Source organism: Botryllus schlosseri, chromosome 8 (assembly GCF_051294905.1).
Source record: "Botryllus schlosseri isolate E-star chromosome 8, Bs_hap1, whole genome shotgun sequence".
Taxonomy (NCBI): Eukaryota; Metazoa; Chordata; class Ascidiacea; order Stolidobranchia; family Styelidae; genus Botryllus; species Botryllus schlosseri.
Window position 1 is genome coordinate 26,042,472 of NC_137243.1, and position 26,154 is coordinate 26,068,625.

The 26,154-nt window shown below is 40.8% G+C and overlaps 1 protein-coding gene and 1 long non-coding RNA gene across 3 annotated transcripts in view; both read right to left on the reverse strand.

Moving 5' to 3' along the window:
• The window catches only part of LOC145444692 (uncharacterized), a 330,781-nt gene that overhangs the window by 54,611 nt on the left and 250,016 nt on the right, over positions 1-26,154 (reverse strand). The window lies entirely within an intron of this gene.
• LOC145444003 (ubiquitin carboxyl-terminal hydrolase 7-like) lies at positions 545-23,984 on the reverse strand. Of its 2 annotated transcripts, XM_080321905.1 has the most exons (15): positions 22,329-23,984; positions 20,534-20,704; positions 19,873-20,007; positions 17,242-17,346; positions 17,065-17,103; positions 13,585-13,735; positions 10,892-11,269; positions 10,456-10,611; positions 9,423-9,557; positions 8,561-8,749; positions 6,877-7,035; positions 5,251-5,361; positions 5,104-5,187; positions 1,771-1,845; positions 545-1,578 (listed from the first exon to the last, which is right to left on the reverse strand). In XM_080321905.1, exons 1-15 carry the CDS (start codon positions 23,750-23,752, stop codon positions 1,465-1,467), a joined length of 3,426 nt encoding a protein of 1,141 aa, XP_080178031.1. In that variant the 5' UTR covers positions 23,753-23,984; the 3' UTR covers positions 545-1,464. The 2 variants fall into 2 exon arrangements, with proteins under 2 accessions (XP_080178031.1, XP_080178032.1); XM_080321906.1 differs by lacking the exon at positions 17,065-17,103 and having other exon boundaries at positions 22,329-23,981.

Consider the following 26,154-nt stretch of genomic DNA (forward strand, 5'->3'; position numbering starts at 1 on the left):
TTAACTAATCGCTGCATCCACTTTCTGCACGTAACAAATGCCGGCACACAACCAAGTTTTATTTTTTAAACGTTCGTCCAGTCCAATCCAATCACGCCAATAAACAAATGCATGTTTTTAGCTCATTCAGAGCGCAGCACAGACAGGAGACACCCTGATTCATTACGCGGTTCTAATTAGGGCCCGACCGGTTACCGGTTTCGCGATAACATCGAGTCCATGTTACACTTTCAAAGAAATATCAGGAGCAACATTAGCGAAATAAGCTATCGGCAATTTTTGTGACGTAACAACATGGTAGCAGAGATTCAGAGAACTACAACCTGCGACTGCGAATCTTCATCCAATTCTTATAACTGTCCAATTGTTCAAGCATACCAATGGCTGTTCAAATAAATAGTCTAGAACTTGGAAATGCGCCTGAAGCTAGAAGCCATAACTTTTGAATATCGGACTTATTGTTGAAGGTGCTAGTTGTCAGTTGTATCAGTATCGGCTGGGCTCTAGTCCTAAATCACCAATTATACACGTCCAACAACCGAAATCGAAGAAAGCTCTAGTTAATTTATTGAACCACGTAAAGCAGACAATTTATAGTAACAAAAAGAATCAATTGTGAGATCCATCAACGTATCGCAAAAGAGCACCCGGCCTCTCAATACTTCTGCGTTCGATCACGAAATATGATTCATAACTGTAGCGACAACCGAGCATGTGATGTCAAAAGAAATCAAACAAGTAGTTCAACTACTTAAAGAGACTCGTGAAGGTACAGAACTTCAATATACAATTGAATAATATAATCATATCAAATTAAACCCGAATATTCTCGGCTGATACTAGTTCATCATGTCGTTAAGTGTCTAGGAGTCGACTTTGCATGAAAATACGCCAACCTAGGTTGTAACAACTGAAGGAATTTGTGTATAAACTCAAAATACTACATTGTGCCATCTGTTGACCTCGCTATTCGAAATTTGATACCGTCTATTAACATACAAAGTCCTCAATTCTCTACTAGTTGCTGACGATTACAATTCGGGTTTTCTTCAATATGAATACACTATTCAATTGTATAGTTCGATTACGTACCTCGAGACGCACGAAAAATGAAGACCAGCGCTGGGAACTGTTACATGAAATATAACATACCCAATAGTACAAGTTACACAGAAGGGCTGATAATAGCACAGATTGTCGGCATCTGAGAGAGTTGAGCCTACGGGCGACTGGGTTCCGGCACATCGCGAGTTTACAATTCCAAGTGTCGGGTTCGCGTGGCAAAAAGTAAAACCATCAAATCGCAACGGCAATATAGTCATTACACTGGTCAACAAAACAGGAATCCATGCATATCGCTGTCCTCGGGTAAGCCGCGCACACACCTCGCGCCGGGACGAGATGTAAAATGTAAATTGAAAGCGGTAAAATTTTTCTCTGCTGCTGAAGATCGGCGAACGCGCGTCAGTTGTGGATCTTGATGGCCTTTTCCAAATAACCGAACCGGCCGTGGGGACGTTTCGGGGCCTTGTTCACGTGGTCCAGACCGATCCAGGCCTTGCTGCAGAGGTGCGGTGCCTGACGGTAAAACGACACAGTTCAACAAACAGCTAACAGATATTTCGATATCGTTTCGTTGTTTTCTTTTAAATTTTTTCAAACTTTGTGTGGCTTCATACACAAGCAGCTGACAAGCCAACAAACAAGTGCGAGTCTCCAAAACCTAAATCAACTTAGAACTAAACTCGTTGTTAATTGAAACTTGCTTACCTGAGACGGATAGGAAGGGCTGCTCAAATCTTTTACGTTCACGTTGATATCGCTCTCGTCGTTAATATACTTGGCCTGGGAAAAGGTTTACAAGAAATTAGCGGACATGTAACACACTTGGCTGGGCATTTCATAGGGCATTGAGAAATAACACCACTGGTCGTGGAAGTCGGATGGATCTGTTTTGTGAAGAGCGGCAACTACTCTATTTAATTACCACCAATGTCGGCTACTATGCCCGCTAGGGCTGTTCAAAAATAACTTATTTTTAAATTTTACTGATTAAATTTCTTAAGTTGTCTAAAAAAAAACGCTGCACACCAATTTCGGCTCAATTCCAACCAGTGAAAGCGAGGTTATTGTAGAAAATTCTGGATACAAAGATATCTTATGATGGCCGATGGCACATTAGCATTACATTCCATCTATCGAGATCAAAACATACATTTTTTTGGTTGTGAGATGCAAATCAAATCTTATTTGAATAGTAGTAAAACTCAAGTACATGAAATCATTAGAAGAAAGTGCAGTTCATTTAACCGAAGAATATATTCATATTGAAATAAACAAATATTTTCGGCAGACACTCGTCAGCGGCTGGTAGAGTTCATGCATAGTAAACAAATAGTGGGTCAAGCCTACATTGAGCTTAAGCCATATGTTCGGCTGGATTATTCAAATCTTTATGCATGTTACGTCATACTTTGCGAGATGATTGTTGATATACAATGTTCTTTCCAATTCTCTACTACTTGCTGACGATTACAATAGTATATCGAAGTTCAGCACCACCAAGAGTATCTTAAATTAATTTAACACAACAACGTTAAAAATAGGGAAAAATTCCCAGTATGCACAATAGGTTTGTCCAAAATTTGGAAAATCTCAAAAATAATGGGTATCAATGTCTCATTCTATAGCTCATTGATAAAAAACAGCAATGAGCCTGGAATAAGCTCACAGGAAAGTCGTTAAGATTTGTCGCAAAGCGTTTGAAAGTAGCTACCGACGAGTGGGCGTGCCAGCGACCATAGAACGGCATCAAGACTAGTAATCACGGAATCACGGCTCCCGATTGGCTAATCGGCTATGCTTCAATGATCACGACGGTAGTTGCTTGCTCATCAGTTGTTGGAGGAGTCTGCTAACGGCGGTGATTCTGTAAGCGCATTGTAGGTTGGTTGGCAGATAATGACTTAAGATTAATTCAGGACATGCTGAGCTACTAAATACATGATGATGATGATGATGAACAAACAACAGCTGCTTCACACAAACTTGAAGCATGACTGGCTCACTGTGAAGGAAACCGCAATAGCCTACATGTATGTTTTGACCGAGGGATAGCACAGAACCTGTGGAGAATTATTGCAAAGGCGCTTATGCAAGTGGCGAACGGATTTCTTGTTTCAGAAGGGATACATCATCATTGAATACAAATATAAAGCTTAACAATGACACTACTTTATCCGATCTTATTAGGTTCCAGTCGTGATATATAATTGAAGTCTAGAATGCCATAAGGATTGGCTGAATCGGTCGTTTATGCTGGGGACTAATTAGACTCTTACAGCAAAATGAATTCACTAGTAAGTGCTGTCAAAGTCGTCAATGATGCCGCACAAAGAGTTGAAGAGGTATAAGCACAGACTATGCTGGCATGACCATTAAAAAGACAGTTTGCTTGTATAGCTTAGCCTTAGACAATTGCAGGCATGACAGAGGTGAAACGGCGAATGATTGTGCACTTTTAGAACTAAATATAAATCCGAGAAATACCTAGTTATGGTTACAATTACGTCAGTGCTCCTACTTTTCTGGGCGTAAGTAAAGTATATTAGTCATCGCAAACTGGTGCAGCACACCATATGTGAGATAGTTGCCGCATAAAATCTTATCTGCTCAGAAGATGTTATTTCAATGCATTTTAAGCTCGTTTTATATCCAGGTCTGGTTCGATTCCAGCATTTGTAATGTTGCAGCCGGCAATGGTTCAAGATTCATTCAGGACATGCTAAGATATATCAGCAAACTGTCTTTTGCTGCGGTCATAACAGCATAGTCTGTGCTTACCTTCACACCTCTTTCTACTGCATCATTGACGACTTTGACAGCACTTACGAGTGAATTCATTTTGCTGTAGGAGTTTAATAAGTACCCAGCATAAACGGCTGATTCAGCCAATCCTTAGAGCATTCAAGACTTCAGTTATATAGCACGACTGGAGCCTAATAAGATCAGACAAAGTAGTGTCATTGTTAAGCTTTATATTTGTATTCAATGATGATTAGGGCAAGTTTTTGCAACTTTTGCAACTTTTTTTACAGCTTCCGGCAGCTTCCTAAATAATCGTAAGATATGTAGAATGCTGTTTTAAGCTTTTAGAAGGAATCTTATAGTGCAACTTTTGTCAACTTTTGTCCATTTTTCTTCATGCAACTTTTTGCAACATTTTGCAACTATTTCGATTTTTCATGAAAGTATTTTGGTGAAATACACGGCCACATTCGACTGAAATACCGTAAATCAGCACTGAAGCAATGCTCTTACGGCTATTTCGGGAGCTGAGCCGGAAAGTTGACCTTTTTTTTTTAGTCAAACTGGGAAGTTGACTTTTTTATTTTTAGTCAACCGAGCAAAATGTGGTCTTATAGTGCAACTTTTGTGAAAAAATAAATGCAACTTTTTACTGCAACTTTTGTCAAAAATAGATGCAACTTTCCACGGATTTAACTGCAACAAAAACTTGCCCTAATGATGATGCATCCCTTCTGAAACAAGAAATTCGTTCGCCACTTGCATAAGCGCCTTTGCAATATTTCTTCGCAGGTTCTGCGCTTTCCCTCGGCCAAAACAGACATATAGGCGGTTTCCTTCACCATAAGCCAGTCATGGTTTAAGTTTATGTGAAGCAGCTGTTGTTTGTTCATCGTCATGTATTTAGTAACTCAACATGTCCTGAATTAATCTTAAATCATTATCCGCCAACCAACCTACAATGCGCTTACAGAATCACCGCCGTTGGCAAACACCTTCAACAACTATTAAGCAAGCCACCACCGTCGTGATCATTGAGGCATAGCCGATTAGCCAATCGAGAGTCGCGATTTCGTGATTACTAGTCTTGTTGTCGTTCTATGGTCGCTGGCACGCCCACTTGGCGTTAGCTACTTTCAAACGCTTTGCGACAAATCTTAACGACTTTCCTGTGAGCTTATTCCAGGCTCATTGCTGTTTTTTTTACCAATAATCTATAGAATGAGACATTGTTACGCATTATTTTTGAGATTTTTCAAATTTTGGACAACCAATGTCAAGCAATTATCACTGTACCTGTCCTTGAATAATCACGGCTATCTTCCATTTATCAAAATCCTTGTCCGTCATATCCAAAGCTTCTTGAATTCGTTCCTTTATCTGCATCGATAGACCGGGATTAACAAACAACGCTGATACAAAACCGCATCTCCGCACGCTCACCTGTTTATACCTCTCGCCGGTCTTGATTTTCAGTAAAAACGGGACGCCAAACGTTTGATAAACTTCTTTATGAAAGTGCACCACATTTATCAATAACTCATCCTCCGATATCTGACAAGGAAAAGAATACACGGACATCAATATCAGCATACCGGATTTTTACAAACTGCAAATCTAGTTGGTTAACAGTCAAATAAGTGCTGATTTTTTTAGTACTTCACCTTCTAGAATTTTGAAAAGCGAGTAGTTGTAGTTCGAGTTGGACATTGTAAAAAGTCGGTAGTTCTTGTTATAGATGTTGATTTTGAAAAGCAAGTAGTTCTAGTTGTGCATTTTGAGAAGAGAGTCGTTTTAGAAATGCGAGTAGTTCTCGTTCCAGTCTCGCAGTGAAATTTTTTTTGTTGTAGAACATCTGGAACAGTGGTTCTCAACCGCGAAGCATTTTCAGGGGGTCAGATAAACCTTCAAACTTGCAAATCGGTTGATAACCTAATTTGTGTTTTTTGAATAGAGAATTCGCGAGGCAGTTTCGCTTTATAACTGCTAAAACTTCAAGACTCAAAATGGCTGTCTGAGATTAAATATTCAACTGTGCAAGCTCATTTCGATTGTCAGGACAGGACGTATAGTTGATTTTTTTCCTTGATGTTTTTGCGGCATATACACCGACTCATAATACACATACAGACGATTTGCGCATATGCATATCATGAGTGCATGATGTGCATATGCCGCTGGACAAGGAAGGTACAGATATAGCCTTTTACGTCTTTTTAAGTCTTGCACCACCCCTCCATGCTATCCCATCAATGCACGAGCGCCAAGCAGGGAAGTCATGGATACCAGTGTTACTAATCAGGTTTTCGGTCTGAACCGGCCGGGGATCGAACCCACGACCTACCAATCAAGAAGCCTGACGCCTCACCATTACGCTATCTTGTCGGATAATTGTCAAATGCCAATAGCCTACAGATACAAACATGTTGCTGTGTGCAGATGTTTTGTTGGGGTTTCGGAAAAAAATTGTTTGTATAAATCATTTTCTCCAGAACAACTTCGAGATGATCTGCTATATGACTGTGCTGGACGTTATATGTTCATTAGAAAACTGCAATTTCGGTACCATATATGTTGCGATATTACCTAAAGGTGTCGTCGAAAGCGTTACCTGTTAATACTGTATCCGTCACCACCTATCTTTGTGGAAATGGATTTACGGCACGAGCTCATATCAAATCGACGGTGCGGATTTCGAGTGAAATTTGAACTAAAACTGCGGGGTTGTGACGGTCCACTGAACCACTGAACTAGAAAAATACATGTCGTGTTCTGTTGTGTGATGTTCGCGCAGCCACTGCTAGCTCAGAGTCGTCACTACTAACAGTGGCGTAACCAGGGGGCGGATTTTAAGCATCGAAACCCGTCCCTTTGAAATGCCAAGTCTCATCTCAAAAATTTCCTAGCTCATTTGTGTTTCAGTAATTCGCATTACCAGGTATTAGTAAGTTGTCCATCAAATTTTTCAAGGCCGTTCTATTTCTCGTTGCGAGTTTTGAAGAGTAGTTCTAGTCGTAGTCAACAGTTTGTACATTTGTGTGACGCACACTCAAAATTTGTAATACTCACATTTTTCTGGTCAGGCGGTATCTCTTCAATACGGTAGATTTTGGATGTTGCGTTATGATTCGATATGAGATCAATAGACATTTCTGGCCGCATCACAGTGTAGATTTTCGCACCGACCACCTCCATCAGACGCATGTCCCGCTCTTCTGGCAGGTTCACCTGACAACAAACAAACACCGCTTGAATATTTTCCCACAAACAAACACTTTCAAAGGTCTCCAATTTCAAAGAGCATTTTATCAAATTCTTGACATGGCGCCCGTCAGGGTTGTAATCACTCGAGTCATTTTTTCAAATGCGAAAAGTGACTCGACTTGCGCTTGAGTCATTACGCAGGACTCGAGACTCGGACAGCCAAGACAGACCTCTCATTGTAACTTCGAAGAGTTAGCACCGTATTGGTACTTCGTCTATCAGTACTGGTACTTGAAAATTAGGGCCAGAAACCGTTAAGGGAGTGAAACATTACGATATCCTGAATGCGAGCCATTCTATATCACCCAAGCAGAGTTGAAAGAGTGGGTAGAACATGAGTGGAGCTCAAAACTGAACGGTGAACACAATGACTTGGACTCGGGTCACAACAGTATGACCCTGACGGGGCCACCTGCTCAATGACTTGGTGGTGAGTTGCAAATGACTTGACTTGACTCGAGCCAGTATCGTAAAAGTGAGATTGACTTGTGACTCGGAACCTTGCGATTTGATTACAACCCAGGCGCCCGGTGCACCAACTGCGGGGTTATCTTGTTCAATTCGACAACTAGTTTTAGCAAAGGTACAGATGCAAAGGTGTAAAATTTGCTTAGATCCATTATAATTCTCACGAAATAATTTACAGTCATACAAATGCAATATGGTATACCTAAATACAAAATCTGGAACGGAGGTATTCGCAAAAGCAATAAGCGAAATATATTTATTGGCGTGTTCATCACAGCTAGTTCATCTTGCTACTAAAGTGTTGAGAGTGAGTCAGATGCAGTGGCAGTCTACACCTGCCAATATGAGCGCTATCTCTGCCTTCCTTCCATTGAAAAAATCATATCAAGTTAAGATTATGGCATTTGTCACAAATTTTCAACCTGAGTTCTTGTGTTATACAACACCTATCCGTACAACTGTTCAACTTCCTACCGATGGCCAAACCAAGATTTTAGCTCATCATACGGAACAATATCTTGCCAGGTAGCAAGTGTACAAAGCTGCAAATATGGATACCACGAGAGTTGATGAGTTTTAGTTGCTCACACCATCTCAACTCACTGAGTCACCTATGACTAATAATGACAAGCTGTTGATACATGGTTGTTAGTAAAACTACACTGCGATGAGCCATGTATTAGTATTATCTATGAATGACGCACTCTGCATGAAAAAAATTAGGTAGGAAGATATTTCTTATCAACACTTTTGCGAAATAACCATCGCTAAGGTATGGCTGAAAGGGGATGAACTATGCGTAAAGTTAAATTTCTCGAAATGTGTAAAATGGACGCAAGTTTGATTGGAATTTGCGTGCAACTTCACAGAAGTTACTTGTTACATCCACCAACGTGCGGCACTGCGCGGTTTTGCACCAAGTCTCAGTACTCAAAGAAATCGTCTTTCAGTACTCGAGTACAGTAATCATTGTGCTCAGCCCTACTTTTGAGCAACATATCCGTCACAAAGCACTCCGTACCTTTGACCTGCACTCTGCCAACAACGCAGACACGTCGCTGTTCTTGTTGACGTACAGCAAGAGATCCTCTTCTTTCAACTTCGGGTTGACGTAGACGCAACGAAACTGCCGCTTATTCTCAAATTCGCCCACTTTCATCGATAGCTCTTGATAATAGAGTTTCTTGGCAAATTTCCTCGTCCCGTAAACCTGTGATTTCAATCAGATTCCATTCCACGTGTAAGCAGAGGTGGGCTGTCACGAAGTAAATCTACTTGCCCTGTTTACTAAAGTGGCAAACTTTTCAGGCTACTTCTACTCCCACACGGAAGTTTTCAGTTTTTAGGCAAATCCAGGCCTCAAACTAGACCCCCATTGTGCAGGACTCGAACCAAGTCATATGACTCGAGACTAGGACGGCCAAGACAGATATTTCATTGTGACTTCGAAAAATAGTAATGTCATCACATGATTGGTATTTCGTCTATCAGTCCCGATGCTTGGAAACAGAGCCAGAAACTGATAGGACTGAGGAAAATTTCGATATTATGAATGCGACCCATTCTATATCACTCGAGCAGAGATGATAAAAGTAGATTTAATCGGATTGAACTCAAAACTGGACAGTGAACACAATGACTTGGACTCGTACTCGAGTCACAACACTATGACCCGGACCTCTACTCACTGACTTGGACTCGGATTTGACTCGGTGGTGAAGTGAAAATGACTCGACTTGACTCGAGTCAAACTATAAAAGTGAGATTGACTTGTGACTCGGACCCTTGTGACTTGGTTACGACCCTGCTGCCATGTCATGCAAAAATACCTTTCTAAATCGGTGTGAGACGCGCCAGACTTGATTACGGGCAAAGTCACGAACCTGCAGCAGATCTTTGAGTTGCCCTTCGAAATGGGATCGGATCACAGTGCCAGGAGCATCGCGCACCGCCTGGATACGGAAAAACTGAAGCATCATCGGGTCCGTGTCCAGGTGCTTCGCCACCTCTGCGGCCATCTAAATAACAAACAACGGCTGCTGTTACAGACTGTTCGAATGGCAAAGGTGCGATCGGGCACCAGACTTTTTTTCAGAATGTGCAACTCGTTCATTTTCATTTCATCGGTTTTTCACCCGAACATCAGTATGGTTTTGAAACGGGAGAGGTTTTGTCTGTTAGTTTCAATGTTAATAGTGATGGCTCTGAGCTACCAATGGCTGCAAGAACATCACACAACAGAACACTGGTATCAAAACAACAACACACATTTTATAGTTGTTCGGCATCTACATTTTTTTTCAATCCCTAAATAGAACTAGAACTACTCCCTTCTTAAAATCCACAACTAGAACTAGAACTACTCACTTTTCCAAACTAAAATTAGAATTACTCACTTTTAAAAATCCAGTTAGAAGTAGGACTACTCCCTTCTTGGAATCCACAATTGTAACTAGAACTACTCACTTTTCAAAACTCAAAATAGAATTGCTCACTTTTGAAAAGCCGTTGTTAGAAGTAGGACCACAACTAGACCTAGAACTACTCACTTTTAAAATTCCGCAGCTAGAAGTAGAACTACTCACTTCTTGAAATCCACAACTAGAACTACTCGCTTTTCAAAACTCCTAATAGAGCTACAACTTTACTCACTTTTCAAAACGCGCAACTAGAACTACAACTAGAGGTACACACGTTTCAAGATTCGTAACTAGCAGTCTAGAACTAAAACTAGTACAAAAACTCACAACTGTAACTGGTGACTTTTCAGAACTACCAACCAGAAATTAAAGTAGGCATTTTTTTAAAATTCGGACTCTAGAACTAAAACCACCCACTTTGCAACTAGAACTGGTTACTTTTCAAAGCTCCCAACCAGAACTAAAAGCACTCATTTTCCAAAATTCCGCGTGTCACCTGGTTGTAGGTCATCTTCTGGCTGAGGTTAACGGTGAACCCGGGGTCACACATGTCGTTTTTGTTGCAAAAGACGACGTCGATTCTGTACACCAGGTCTCGGAAGTACGCCTTCGCGCTCGGTAAAGGGTAGCTGTCGATATCGGGAGAATCAACCTGACAAAGAATCGCGCAAATATGGATTAGTGTATTATAAATTCGAACCATTCGATATCATTAGAGTTATAGAAAGTGGGTGTAACAAAACTTCAACTGGAAACTGAGCAGTCAACACAACGACTTGGACTCGAGTCATAATACCTAGACTCCGTGGTGAAGTGAAAATGACTCGACTTGACTCGAGTCAAAACTATAAAAGTGAGATTGATTTGTGACTCGAAGCCATGTCACTTGGTCACAACCCCGCCAAAAACGCCGCAGTCTGACTTCGGGTTACCTGAAACACGATGATATTCCCGTCCATAAGCTTGTCCATCGCCTCTCCCAGATTCTTAGTCTTGTCCTTGATGTGAGAGCACAGCGAGTGCTGCACTTCCTCATACAGCAGCAGCGGCGTGTCCGCTGGCAGCCCCGCCTTTTTGCGCAACTCGGGCTCGATATCTCCTATCTTAGTCCCGCTGATGGGAACGCAGAGGTGCCCGCAATACGCCAGAGTCCTCGTGCTGGGCATGTACATTTTGGCGAACACCAACACGTCGCCGTCCTTGTCGAAGTTGGGCAAGCACTCCAAGTCAGAGTCGCTGTATAACAATTCCAGCCAAAGGTTCCAGACGGCTTCGCCTTCCGACAGTTCGATGATGGTCTTTGCTCTCGCCTAAGCGATGGAAAGAAGTGATTTCAAACACGGCCTTGCACCAGACTGGAACATTTTTAGCTTTTCCAAATTAGAGGTAGAGTTAGATCTGGTTGCTTTCACGTCTTATGGGAATCAGAACTATTAGGGTGGAGTAAATAAAGGAAAAAATTTGAAGTTAAAAAAATGCCTTTGATATTTTTGTTCCAAATCTGAAATGAATAACTTCCATCATGATGTCAGGTTTAACCTAACGAGCCGAAAATAGCTACTTTCGCCATATCTGGATAACCGCTTATGCTAGAAAGCCCGTTTTGGGTTTAAAATCTGCGGAAGCGACATGTTTCTATCTCACTTCCGTAGAACGTTGTCTTGAAAATGTACAAAAAATAAGTAACAAGCAAATCGTTGATTTTTAGACCGCCATTAAGAATGTTGGTTGGTTGCTGTTGTACCAAGTTTGCAATGCCAATTGGCCTGTGACTGTTTGTTACATTGCCGTTAAACAACAAAATCTTCTTCGAAAGACTTATCAGTTGATTTGTATATCAACCTAGCATAATTTGGATAGTAGAAAGAATCAGGCGCGTAGCCAGCCGAAAAATAGGGAGGGGGTTTCGAAATACAAGGGCGGGGTTTCGATTTTTTCCGAATTTGCTAATACACCATCAATCCATTTGATTAGGGTTAAGTACATGCGTAAATGACGATTATACAATCTCCTCGTGTTGACGATTATACGCGCATGATAAGTTTGTCGACGAGTCCGGAAGTGCTGTTAATTAGCGACTCCCTGATCTGTTGTGAACAATTAATTACCCACGCTTATCAACGCGTCGAACAATGAAACACGCACGCTTATCAACGCGTAGCCTCGCCGACGATTCGCGCAAGTCAAAATGTCCGAGTTGACGCCGATTTCAGTTGCTTCAAACCTGTCCTCTTGTATAACTCAGGCCTTGACACACATCTTCTGATGGTTATGTGTAGGTATTAGCGGAAATTGATTACGCATGTACGCACGTGTCGCACATGTTTGCGGACATTCGATGTCATTCAGTTTCACGGTGTCACTCTTTAATCACAATCGCTAATCAGCATACACTTAATGGCATTGTCTCCAAGCCATCGAGAGATGGGAGCCAAACCATGCTAGGCCCGAGACGAGATAGTTAGGCTAGCGATGATATATCTTTTGTATTAGGCCTATTGCAGATGCGATTGTGTAGGCCAACCGATGATATCGTCCGCACCAAGCAAAGCAGATGCGATTGTGCAGGCCATCGATGGTATAGTGCGCACCGGGCCTATTGTAGATGCGATTCTTCAAGACAGCGGAACTAGGCTTGTTGGAGACGTAATAAACCAGGCCACGATTGCCGAGCGTGCGACAATCAAAGACCTGATTTTGCAATGATCTCAACAATGTGCACTGACAATCTCGCTAATTGGCAACACACCTCTCGTTAATTGGCCGCGCGTTAACATTGATAATACGACTTATTGAATTGCAACCGAGTATTAGGGTCTGAACAGTGAATAGTCATTTCAAAAGCACGGGGTTTCGCGTTTAAGGAGGGAGTTTCGCGCTTATCAAGGCTGGGCTTTCGACCACCAAAACCCCCCTCTGGCTACGCGCCTGGAGAGAATGATCATTAGTTGCAAAGGAGCTACATGATCATTGGATTTGGTGCAATGTATTTTCCATAAATGAGTTTCCTATTGCGCGAAAAGTCAATCAACACATGTTACAATTTAGTGAACCAACTCGGTATCCCGAAAAAACTGGCTTTCTAGCATAGCGGTTATCAAGATATGGCAAAATTAGCTATTTTCGGCTAGTTTGGTGAAATTGCTCGGCCACTAGAGGGTGCAAGAACCTGAAATCATGATAGAAGTCATTCATTTTAGATCTGAGACCGAATAACAAAGGCATTTTTTGAAATTCAAATTTTTCTTTTCTTATAGCTTCACAGTTTTATCAAAATTAAGAGTAGAATGAGAATTATATCTACAGTTTTTTTTCAAAATTAGATTATAATTCGAATTATAACCAGCTTTTTTCACAAACTAGATTACAATTACAGAATTCGAGGAAACTTGGACATTGAATCAAGTTCAGTTGCTATTAAATCAGATTTGAATCTCACAAGAACGAGAATAGCAAATGACGGTCCAGCAAGTTTGGCTTGTTTCGCACAATACAGTTCTCCTGTTGTATTCACAGGGAAACCAGAAATTTGATAACTCAAGTACGCAGCTTCAAAACTAGACAATCATAAATGACTACATTTGAAATTGCAGAGTGCATCGTCAGCGAACCAACATCTCCATACCTCCAGCTCGTCCAGTATACAAGGCCGTAGCGTGCTGTTCGCACGCTGAGAGAACGGCCACGCGCGAACATGCGGGCGGGGATAGCCAAACGCCTCCGACAACATCTCCATCAAGTTATCGAAAGTCTGTTCTCTCAACACGCGGAATTGCCTGCAAAGGTGTATAGTTCCGATTGCGAAAGGGTCACAACAGCACAGGCTCCCAGTCACAAGTCAACCCCACTTTTATAGTTTAGACTCGGGTCAAGTCGAGTCATTTACATTTCACCAACAAGTGAAGTCGAAGTCAGGGAATAACAGCTCGCGTCCGACTCATAGTGTCAAGACTCGAGTTTGTGTTCAAGTCATTGTGTTTTATTGTTCAGTATAGAGTCCAATTCGGGTTCTACACACTCTTGCGTTAAATCGAAGGCCAGGGTTGTAATGACTCGAGTCACGATTTTCTAATGACTCGACTAGAGTCATTTTCTACAAATACGGATATACCTCAACCAGTATCAATCTGTGTATTGACTCGACTCATTGCGCACGACTCGAACCAAGTCACACGACTCGAGACTTAGACCGACATTTCAGTTCAATTTAGCAGAATAGTAAAGTAACCACACTGTTGAGTTATCGTCTATTAATACTGGTACTTGAACCTGCGGGCCAGAAACTGCTAAAAGTGAGGGAAATTAGTGCATTATAAATGCGAACCTTTCGATATCACCAAACAAAGTTGTATATAAAAAGTGGGTTTAACAAGACTTTAACTGGAAACTGAGCAGTCAACACAATGACTTAGGTTGGATTCTAGTAATAAAATCATGACTCGGACTCGACCCTACGCTCGCTGACTTGGACTCGGTGGTGAATTGAAAATGACTCGACTTGTGACTCGGAGCCTTGTGACTTGGTTACAACCCTGTCGAAGGCCTCCGGTTCATAATATACTCATTTTTCTCACACAAGACATGTTATTCAAACAAATAAAATACAATTTACGGGCCTATTTTTCAATCATCTGTCCTGATATACGAGACTTAAATAACTCAATACAGAACACGCCAAGTCATGACTTGGTCGAGTCTTGCGCGATGTACAAATCGAGTCAATGCACAAATTGAGTCAAGTCGAGTCGACGAAAGATTGTGACTCGAGTCAAGTCATTACACGCCTGGCACAAGTTCACATACTGGAAACACGGATGTTTGAAATCATAACGGAAAGAAATGTGTGTGTCACCAATAGGGCTGGGCAAAATCGAGTACTAGAATGATACTGAGTAGGGTCGAGCATCAACCGTACGGATGATTTGGGAAGTTCAAATACGTAGGCCTACCTTTTATGCGGCCACAAAGGAAATATTGCCATCATTTCACCTAATTCACGATAATTTGGCATCTTTTCAATCATACCTATCTTATTAAACCTTGTGACAATATTGTGGGTTAGGGTTGTTCAAAATAAACTTTTTTCCCCCGATTCCGGAAATTTATTGCATAAATTGTTACTTTGCCCAAAAAGACCCTGCACGCCAATTTTGGCTCGATTCCAACAGTAAAAGCCAACGCAGAGCCAGATGAAATTTTTGAATTGATTATGAAAAGTACAACAATTTTTTTTCAAATTTCACAGTCAACCCCATAAAATTGTCAAGTTGGCTAAAAGAACGATGCAAAACAATTTTTGCTTAATCCCAACCGGTAGAAGCGAAGTTATTGCAGTTGAAAGTTGCAGTTGAAAGAATTATTGTAGAAAAACTCAAATAACTTCGCTTATACGGGGTTGGAATCGCGTCAAATTTGTTTCGCATTGTTTTCGTGCACAACTCAACCATCTCATGAGGTTTACAGTAAAATTTAAAAATATATGTCAAATATTTTTTATAATAAATTTCAATTGCTGCCACTGCACCCGCTTCTACTGGTAGGAATTGAGCCAAATTTGGTGTGTAGCGTTTTTTAGGCATCCTAATAATTTAATCAGTGAATCCCCGATATCTGGAATTTTTTTTAACAGCATAACTGTGAGTTGATCGCATACAAATGCTAAGCTCATGAAACCCATGCAAAGTGATTGATTTGCCTTCACAGTGCAATTAGATAACATCTGGGACGGCGGACACCAAGTCAACGGCAATCAAGATTCAGGTACAAAAAAGCTTGGCTATGAGATAATGTTAGTCTGGGGCTAAAACGTGTAGCCTGTAGGTATCATAATTATTTTTATTACCTTTATTACTTTAACGGGATGTTACTTGAAATAAATTAGGCACAGGGCCACTTTACACTGCATCATGAGCTAAAATTATTAACCTGTTCATCCTGTTGTTTACAAAGAATATGCTCAGCGTCTCACATCGTTTTTGCATTATAATAGAAGAGCTTCTTGAAGACTGTACAGAACTTCAATACACCATTGATTAGTATATTCATATTGAAATGAACCCGAATATTTCCGGCTGACACTCGTCAGCAACTAGTAGAGAATCGAAAAGAACATTGCATATCAACAATAATAGACAATGTGCATTATTCATTTCGTTAAAGACAACAGTCACTAGATTAAAAAAGTGAAGTGCCTTCACGGAAACAGTTGAGCAGCAGTATGCTAGGCTGGCATTATTGCATTGGGATTGATTATGGTTTACGATGTTGAATTCTTCAGAGCATTTTATACTCTCTCCTATTTCCATTCAAGCTTATTCCATAATCCTACACCTAACGTCTTGTGTGGTGAAAATACGCAAACAAAGCCATGGATAAGATCATTTCATAATGGGCAAACCACTTTGTTTGCCAGCTGTCGGAGCTAAAATTAACCATGACTAACAAAACTACTGTAAAACTGAATTTACACTTCACTAACTAGTTTTGTGTTTTCATCAATAAGTAAAAACTTGATATCTTGAGAATTAAAAGGTTGTAGTGGCCTTGGCGAACAACTCTCACAACACATAACCAGCACCACTCCACCAGTGACAAGACTCTGTGAGCAGCAGGGCTGGGCAAAATCATACAAGTACTCAAATCTGAATCAAGTATTAATTATAAAGACTTGAGTCGATTAGTGAGAATTATTTCTTTTGTGAACCTCGATTGGTCATATTCCAGCATACGAAACATGGATTACAAAGCTACACACGTTAGTGGAAATGACATGTATCTGAAGTCCTGATCAACCAACATCATCATCACAAAGTGCAATGAAATAGGTATGGTCGATAAAACATCACATCATCTTTAATATTATGTAGAACCTGCGTTATATTCCTTGTGGTCGCATAACAGGTACGTATTTGAACTCTCGGCATTATTGTAACTGTTGCGAAGTCTTGATAAGTGATACTCTAATACTCGAGCCTAATACTCAATTCAGAAGCAAATTACTCATGTACTCGATCTCGCCCAGCCCTGTCTGTGGGTTGCTCCGTGTGTCAGGACAACAAGTTTCAACAGACGCAAACTCAAGGCCACGGCAATCCACGGAAATTACCTGGGCAAGGCTGTTTCAATGGACATTTCCATATCATAGCTGTCAAATAACGTTCTACATTACGATTTGTGGAATAGTAAGCAGTCACAGGTTTGAATTGGAACCGTGCATGTGTCACAATGACAGATACAACATTCGGTCAAACCTCATCGCAACGAGACCGGACATAACACTGACCTGGTAAGACCTGGCCGTTCAACGTCGAAAAGATCTTCCGACTGGTGGCCCCAGTACTTATCTTCTGTGATGACGTTTACGGTCATGTACAAGTGGGCTTCCATTCTGCAAAGTACATACTCGTCATGAAATATAAACACGAGATGGAGACATGCTGATACCAACGAAACTGGACCACGACGACAGATTTCATGACACTATTGTTGGTACGGTATATACAATATTCTTCCCAATTCTCTACTAATTGCTGACAATCACCCATGACGAGTGTCAGGCAAAAATATTGGAGTATATTTCAATATCGATATACTATTCAATTTTCATATACCTACAATGTCACCAAACAATACATCCCTATTGTCCAATTAAATCCACCCCACCATCTTGAAATTGAAACATCAGTAAATGTGATGATTCAAATTGAAAATTAGGAAAGAATTTCATATTTCCAGTGAAATAATAACAATCAAAAACTCATGCACAGTGCGCTTAAACACCCATAAACAGTAAAAGGGGTAATCTAGCAATTTCGAAGAACTCCAAGATAGCCAATGACTTCCATTACAGAGCAGAAGACCATATCCAGCGTCCAACTACACTGCCGGTAGAGTATCTTACCTCATAATTTTGGGTATCACACCCACTTTTTATAAAATCACCATCAATAACTCCGTAGATAGCATGGCGGCACCCTCAGACAATGGATAATTGCAAGCTCGATAGTCATTTGAAACGCCTTTGAGACCAAAATTAGCCTAATATTCTTTTACAGTGGAAAATGTCAATTTCTTTATAGATGTGATGCGCTATAAATATGCGCTCTCTAATCAAGTTTCAAGTGAGAAATCTTCTGGGAGGGGCTCAAATAACTGCAATGTGCGAAGGCCAGACAGGGATTATTGATTCATTTCTTATAGTCCAGATGCAGCCTCCCTAGTTAGTCCACGCCTGAGCATAGAGCAATGGCTGTACAGTAGGGCTCTTCAAAAATGACTTTTTTTCTCAAATCGTACTGGCTACTTGATAAAATTGTTAAGTTACCTAATTTAAGCCTACACACAAAATTTGGTTCAATTCCAGCCATTAACCGCTTTGCTACAGGAGAAGTAAGTTTCTATTTATTATTTAAAAATAAATTAACGAAAATTTCAAAATTTTCTGTTCACCCCATGAAAGTGTTAGGCTGTCTATAGAAACGATGCTCACCAAATTTGGTTCAATTCCAACCAGTGGAAGCGGAGTTATTGCCGTCGAAAAATTTGGATTTGAATAAAATAGTATTTACAGTGACCGATTCTTTGTTCATTTATTATAGTTGTGCTCACCGTAAATACTATTTTATTAATATCCAAATTTTTCGATGGCAATAACTCCGCTTCCACTGACTGGAATTGAACCAAATTTGGTGAGCATCGTTTCTATAGACAGCCTAACACTTTCATGGGGTGAACAGAAAATTTTCAAATTTTTTATTATTCATTTTTATATAATAAATAGAAAATTACTTCTCCTGTAGCAAAGCGGTTACTGGTTGGAATTGAACCAAATTTTGTGTGTAGGCTTAAATTAGGTAACCTAACAATTTTATCAAGTAGCCAGTATGATTTGAGAAAAAAAGTCATTTTTGAAGAGCCCTACTGTACAGCTGATCAAATAAATCCTTAAAAGTTTTGGAAATGTGCCTTCCGGTAGAAGCTTTTAAATATCAGCTGAATACATTGGTTTATCTATGAAGGCGTTAGATATTGGTTTGATCGGTATCGGGTTAAAAATCCAAGATAGGCCTGCTCCACACATACCGTAACTTTCCACGTATAAAATGGTATGCAAATTCTGGGAAAAAGCCTGTACCCATATACAGTACGCACCCTGCATTCGTAGTACATGAATAGTTATGTTTCAGCATTCAATGTCACTGTTGAACAATCATGACATAACGATCGCTAATCATTATACACTTAACGGCATTGTCTGTAAACGATAGTAGATAGCAGCCAAAGCCTGCGATAGTTCAGGCCAGCTATCATGTCGTGTGCACCAGGCCAGTTGGAGATGCGACTGTAGTATTTAGGCCAGCGATTACATCTTGCGAACATGGTGTGTTGGTGTATATGCGGTTGTTCAGGCCTGTCCTTGACCCGATAAATTAGGGAGGACTACCCGCGCAATCAATGACCTAATTTCGCTCAGAGCAGACAACTCCCACTAATTGGCAACACTGATAATACGAATTACTGGGCACGATGGATGAATGCGATGCGCGATTAAATCAAACATGTACCCGCGCAATCAATGACCTAATTTCGCTCAGCGCAGACAACTCCCACTAATTGGCAACACTGATAATACGAATTACTGGGCACGATGGATGAATGCGATGCGCGATTAAATCTAACATGAAGAAAGGTGTGATTTCAAGTTTTATTTCGAGGGAGATTTCTTTCAAGGCTAGTTGTACCTAAACATAACACGCACCCGTCGATTTTGGGACAAAAAAATAACAGTAACATTTTGCGCATTATACATGGAATATTACGGTAGTAACATTTTGCGCATTATACATGGAATATTACGGTAACTTCAATACCAAAATCTTAAAAAGCACACGTGTGGCTGACATGAACGACGTACCGTTCTTTACGGCGGTAGGCCTCCACTTTTCTTTCTTCGTTCAGCCTGTGAACGAGCAGTTCTGGAACGTCCGTGTCGGATATCGGACACAAAACTTCCGAGAGCTTGCTCTCGCGAATATACACCAGCATGTACCTGGAAATTTTCAATGCAACACGGTCAAAATAGTGCCAGTGAGCCGGCACTCGTTGCTAGGCCCGGGTTTCGAGTACTCAAATCTGAATCGAGTATCAAGTCCTTCTTAGCACTAAAATATTTACTCCATGCCTTTAATGGGCAATATATCAACATAAATTATAGTTCCGATAGTAGCCTATTTTACACTAAACCTCGATTCGTCATATCGCGGCATACGAAACATGTAGTACAAAGCTATCTAAGTTAGTGGAAATGACAGTTCTGTGAAGTCGTGATCAACCCACAGCATCGTCACAGAGTGCAATGAAAAAGGTATAGCCGAATAAATACCAAATCATCTATAATGTAATTATACTCTCTGTGGTCGCATAAAAGGTACATATTTAAACTTTCCACATCATTCCTACTGTTGTTGTAGACATGGAGTGATGCACAAATACTTGTGGTCTCATAATCGAAATAGAACCAAATCAGTCATGCACTCGATTTCGCTCAGCTCCACTGTCGATAGGACAAGACTTACGCGTTTGTTGAATGTCTCCCGATAAACGTTTCCTCGTCTCTCCCACCAAAACTGCCGTTGAACGCTTCTTTTCTGGTACACCGCGACACCACGTCGTCATCAAACTTGCACCATTTCCCGTCTCCTTTCGGATTCAAGTACGCGATGTAGTGCCCGCCGTGATTGTCTCCACTAGAAGATGCAAGTGTTCATAGTTTAATATGCTGCGAGTTTAGTTTCGTCCAACCGAACTACTGATCGTATACGAGAACGAGAAGTACGAGACAGGAATTATGAACAGTGGTTTTTAAACTGGGGTCCATGGACTCCTTCGAGGTATAATGGGACTAGAATAGTTTCAGCTTTACCAAATTAGACTGCCCAAATTGACTCAGAATTATGGAGTGTCGTTTTCCGACAATCGCGGCTGTAAAGTCCCAAAATATTTCCTAGTCCACTCCCGCATGCAACCAAGCTAACGCATTTAGGGGTCCGCGTTAAAAAAGTTCCAAGAACCCACAAATTACATGATTAACGAGGATTGGGTAATCACATTGCTATTCGTACCAGCATCATAACCCTAACCACCCGCATCAGAAATTGTTAATTGAAATTCGGGAAAGCTTCATCCTCAATAGGTTATTGCATCACAATGAAACATCAGCTATTCATGAAATATCAGCTATTTCGGTCTTTATAAAAATAGGCTACAAGCCAGCAAGCCTGACTACCTGCTGTAGCGACTGATATCATTGATAGACAAGTTCAGCTGAAGAAAGCAGATGTGCATACCGGCAGTATTATACAGACATAACTATACCTAATACAAGTAGATTAAATCTAATCGAGCGGTCCAAAATAAAATTACTTCGTTACAAGGGAGCGGATTAGTAAAAAAGTATAAAAATCCCCGTATTATACAATGACACGGATGTACCGACGGACAGCAAACAGTGATTTTACGAGATGCAAATTCTGTTTAGCGTGCTTGGGACTATGAAAGCAATTCACTTTGCAATGATATCAAGTCAAATAAACAGCGCCACCGTGTCTGTTTAGACAAGAATCACTGAACATTGTTCGGAAAGGAATTTACAACGCAATGTGTTGCAGTGGGTCTAAAATTGTGTGGATAACTAGAAAGCATTTGGAGTTACATTTCTCTACAGATATGCCCTATGCGATATCACGCATTTAAACTTTGTGGTAAATTTTCATTGCATTTATGATGACCAGTCGCATGAAGGCCTGGTCAAATGCTACCACTATTGCTGGCAGAATGAAATCTCGATTTAGTTCAGGGGTGGGCAACATACGGTCCGCGGGGCGGTTTTGGTCCGAGAAGGGATTTCAAGCGGCCCACAGAGAGTGTCCGGCCTTGCATGATCATGTGGCCCGAAGCTGGAGAAGTTGCCCACCACTGATTTAGTTGGTAGAGGGTCGACTAACTACTGTTATTTTTTCAAGTGAGAAATTCTAGTTCAATATACTGGAACAACTAGAAAACCTGTGCCGTTGTTCTGCGTGAATCATGATACCAGTGTTTATGCAGCCATTGCTAGCTCATAGTCCTCGATACTAACAGTGGCATGGCCAGGGGTAGGATTTGGGGGGGCCGAAAACCTTTCGAATTCAGAAATCAATGAGCCGCTTCTAAATTGAATTTGGTCAGTCGCGTTTCAGTTGGTTGGTTGCCGATTTTTAAAAGTCGTTAGTTTGTACAAGTCTGCTTGGAGATGACTAAATTATTTTTATGAACAGAATCAAATTGAGATGGCAGAGGTCAAACAGGCGTGCATAATTGCATATGTATTACCTGTGAACTAAAACAGCATGTAGAATGTAGGTCGCCTTGTCGTTCGGATCGGTCTCGTGCAGGAATTCGTCCAATTCCAGCCTTTCTGGAAACTCGTATCTGTCGTTGATCTTTATATTCATGTCCGACGCCGGGTCGTAGTGAAACCGCAGCAGTTGCAAATGAAGAACGGGCGGAAACGACTTGAAAGTAACACCTTTTTCGGCTTCTTGCATCCCGTAACCGCCAGCGTCGAATTTATTGTCCCCGTCTAGAGTTTCGGGCTTGCTGTATGCCTTCAAAGACTCGATGATGTCCTTATTCCCTTTCACGTTCAGCTGTATATCGTAAAACGATTCTTCCCTGCTCGAAATATACTCGACGTGCTTGCATTTTACATAAGAGATCATCGTTCCACGGAATAGATCTGGTATCGTACCTTCTACACATGTCCCTTTCATTTTACTTTCCAAATTATCGATTAACACTCTGCAGAATTCTTGAACGTCGTGCTGCATAAAAGAATCGAGCGTTTCCCAACCGAACGACTTCGTGAGCTTTTTCGTACCGACTGGTTTGTCACTATGTTGCAGCTCGTAAAACACACGCTGCAGAGCCAAAGACACACTCTTAAACGAGTCGTCACTGTCCGTAGGCATCAAGTACACGGCTTTGCGTAGTTTTGAAGTAAAGAACAAGGTTTGTAACACGCTGTTCATGTAGCATGTAGCGCCTTGGTTTTTCAAACCGATGTAACCCGTTAATTTACGACTGTCCCAAGCAAGACCGTGCGGCGCGTCCGCAAAACAGTGCACTTGAAAAGTCACCATGTTGTCAGCAGACATGAAACCTTTTTCAGGACTGATCAAATCGTTCCAAGTCAAAAAATTACTGAACCCCCAATCGTTCTCTTTGCAATAAAAGATGTGGTCGATCGTTTTTTGTAAGGTTTCGCCTTCCTCGTTAGCCGGTAGAATGCGTAATTCGGCCGTACCGTGACAGGACCATGAAGTAGACTCGTTTTCTGCGTTGCATTGCAAAAAATACCCGAGACCTTTAATACCTTGAGATCTGTCCGGGTGGCTTCTCGGCATGATCATGATTCTCCACGGTAATCCGCGGATGTAGACTTTGTGACTCATGACAGAGTCGGTGAGCTTGTGGATGTTTGCGACTGGGAATGTGATGGTCGCTTCTGATTTACAGAATCCAAACTCATCATCTTCTTCTTTCAGTAGAGAATCATCTTCTTTACTCACATCATCCGATAATTGACCATTCTCAACACCATTTTCAGGTTGTTCTTGCGCGGCTACAGTCACAACATCCTCCGTCTCCATTAATTCCTCAGCATCCACCGCGGTCGTTTCTAAAGAATTCTTCAAAGCATTCGCCTCATCCACTTGCATGCCTGGTTCCTGTCCCGTGTTCCCCTTGTCGTCCATAGCTAATGTCGATACGGACGAGTATTGCGAAGTTTGACCTGGTATTGGGTGCCGACGCTCTCCTGTCTGGCCTGACGGTACAGACACCTTCGTGTGCTTGCTAGCTATGCGCCCAATGGCTGTTCTAGACTTTATTTGTCCCAGGACAACGCTTTAAGTTACACAATAGGAACTCAAGTGAAGCATATCATCACTGCAATTCAGAGCGTACAAAAAAAATGCATAATATTGAAATTAGCCCGAATATTTTCGGCTGACACTCGTCAGGGGTAATCATCAGCAACTATAGTAGAGAATTAAGAGAACATTGTATTTTAACAATAGTATCGTAGGCTATATAATATTCCTTACAATTCTCTACTAGTTGCTGACGTTTACTCCTGACGAGCGTCAGCTGAAAATATTCGAGTTCATTCCAGTATGAATATACTGTTCAATCGTATATTGAAGTTCTGTACTTCCAAGAAGCTCTTCAAAAAGCATAGGTTATTCAACAGACAGTTGCCGGACATTTGAGCATGCAACAATGAAAAAAAGCAATAATCAATAGTCTGGAGTGGGACTTGATAATCGCAAAACTAGTAACCCTAACCGTTATACATACATATATCCTAACCCCAACCCTAACCTAATCGTAAATCTAGATGTTACCCAAAATCGACCGAAAAGTTATAGGCTTTATCTTATCGCATACTCGTATCTCCAATGACCCAACAGACATTACAGATGACAGACAGAAAATAGTCATGAATATCGTGCTACAGTTGACCAGGGTGAAATCAGGTACTTGCCAAAAATAAATTGCAATTCCTGTCATAAATTCTGGTGAGTCAAATAATAAAATCTAATTTTTAGCATTTCAGTCTTACTCTTGAACTGAGGACTCTATGTTCAAACTGATTGAGCTATTTAATTGCATATTGAATTGTCATGATTATTGCTTTCAATAATCAGACCAATAATCCAATGTAAAATGATACATACAGTATCTTGCTTATTGAGACAATTTTTGATGCATCAGTTGTATGCAGGTGACGTTGCCAAGACAAATTGTGCTAATCAAGGAACATCATAGTCTATGGTTTCAAGAATCAGACTCGAAAGTTGTCATTGTTACAGTTGACCAGGGTGTAATATTTGGTACTTTTTTGGCAGACTGGAATTTTCCGAGCATAACATGAGATAAGTTCGTGAATTCTGCAGTTTAAGACCAATTGGGCAGAATTTAGAGTAGAGTTGATTCCAATACACGCAATTCAACGTCAACCTACTCGCATCAAAATCACAAATAATTTAAACTAAAGGGTATTCACAATATTAGCACTAGACCACTAGTCAATCCCTACCGTTACGGTATTCTACGAACTTGAACCCGAAATAAATTGAATTTGAACACTTGTGATGGGTCAGACAAACTCTTTATATAGTCAGCTTATCAGTATTACACATTGTGCCCGTGTATGCTAAAGAGTAGCCTATTCGATGAGTATTTGATTGCATTCGGCAGACACATTCCACCTGCAAGGTAGGGAAGTGCAATGAAATCGGTATGGTCGAAAAACTACTGAAGCAATTTTTATGTAATGCATGACATATTGGACATTTTTATAATCACAGATCCCGTCCACATATTTACTGGTATATCGGAGAGAAATCAAATATATTCAGATGCATTGCATTGCACTCATATAAACTATCATAAAAATGATCAGTATTCAAGTAGGATCATCTACTCTTAATTGCATCACTTGGCTTATTGCTCGACTTCGATCTCAAACGGAAAGGCCTAGTTCATTAGTACATACCGTATGCTGGCAGTGCAAACGAAGAACGGCACCAGGGTTTTATAAACCTTTGGGAGTACCATATAGATTCCCGTTCTCTTTAGACCGAACTAATAAGTCAAAACGTAACCGTAATGCACGTGACGAATTTGCGCGACACGTCGGTATTAACACGATGTATGATTTTTAAAATATCGGAGATTGTTTCGAACTGACATCATTTCGAATAACAACTTCAATGCACGCGGAAGCGGTAATTAAAAGCCCACTCGGCTTCACTTCGCGTTTTTGACGATGTCCAAGAAACGAAATGCCTATTAGAAGCCATGAAAGACTTGCGATGTTAATCAAAGATGTACATTAAAATAAAATACTATCTGTCACATTTACGGTAAGCTACGATCTGATAGGTTGCGAGCTGTCACAAGAAAAAAAATTAGCGATGTTGGGTAGTCTCGAAGCAGCAGTCGTTCCAGTCATGATTTCGAGAAACGGAACGCGGTCTTCAATGACGTTTTCGTAGGATTCGCACTGACTTCATTTTTTGAATAATGGCCCTTCGGAACACGACAAAAATGGTCACAATTTGAACGCCCCACAAATTTAATGTACATTAAC

What these genes read in the sequence shown, in the direction of transcription:
- LOC145444003 (XM_080321905.1), bottom strand. Translation starts at nt 23,752, where the DNA reads ATGGACGACAAGGGGAACACGGGACAGGAACCAGGCATGCAAGTGGAT. An exon ending in GTATACTGGACGAGCTGGAG is followed by an intron (nt 11,270 to 13,584) that starts GTATGGAGATGT and finishes TCCATCGCTTAG; the next exon opens with GCGAGAGCAAAGACCATCAT. An exon ending in CCGGCGAGAGGTATAAACAG is followed by an intron (nt 5,188 to 5,250) that starts GTGAGCGTGCGG and finishes CTATCGATGCAG; the next exon opens with ATAAAGGAACGAATTCAAGA.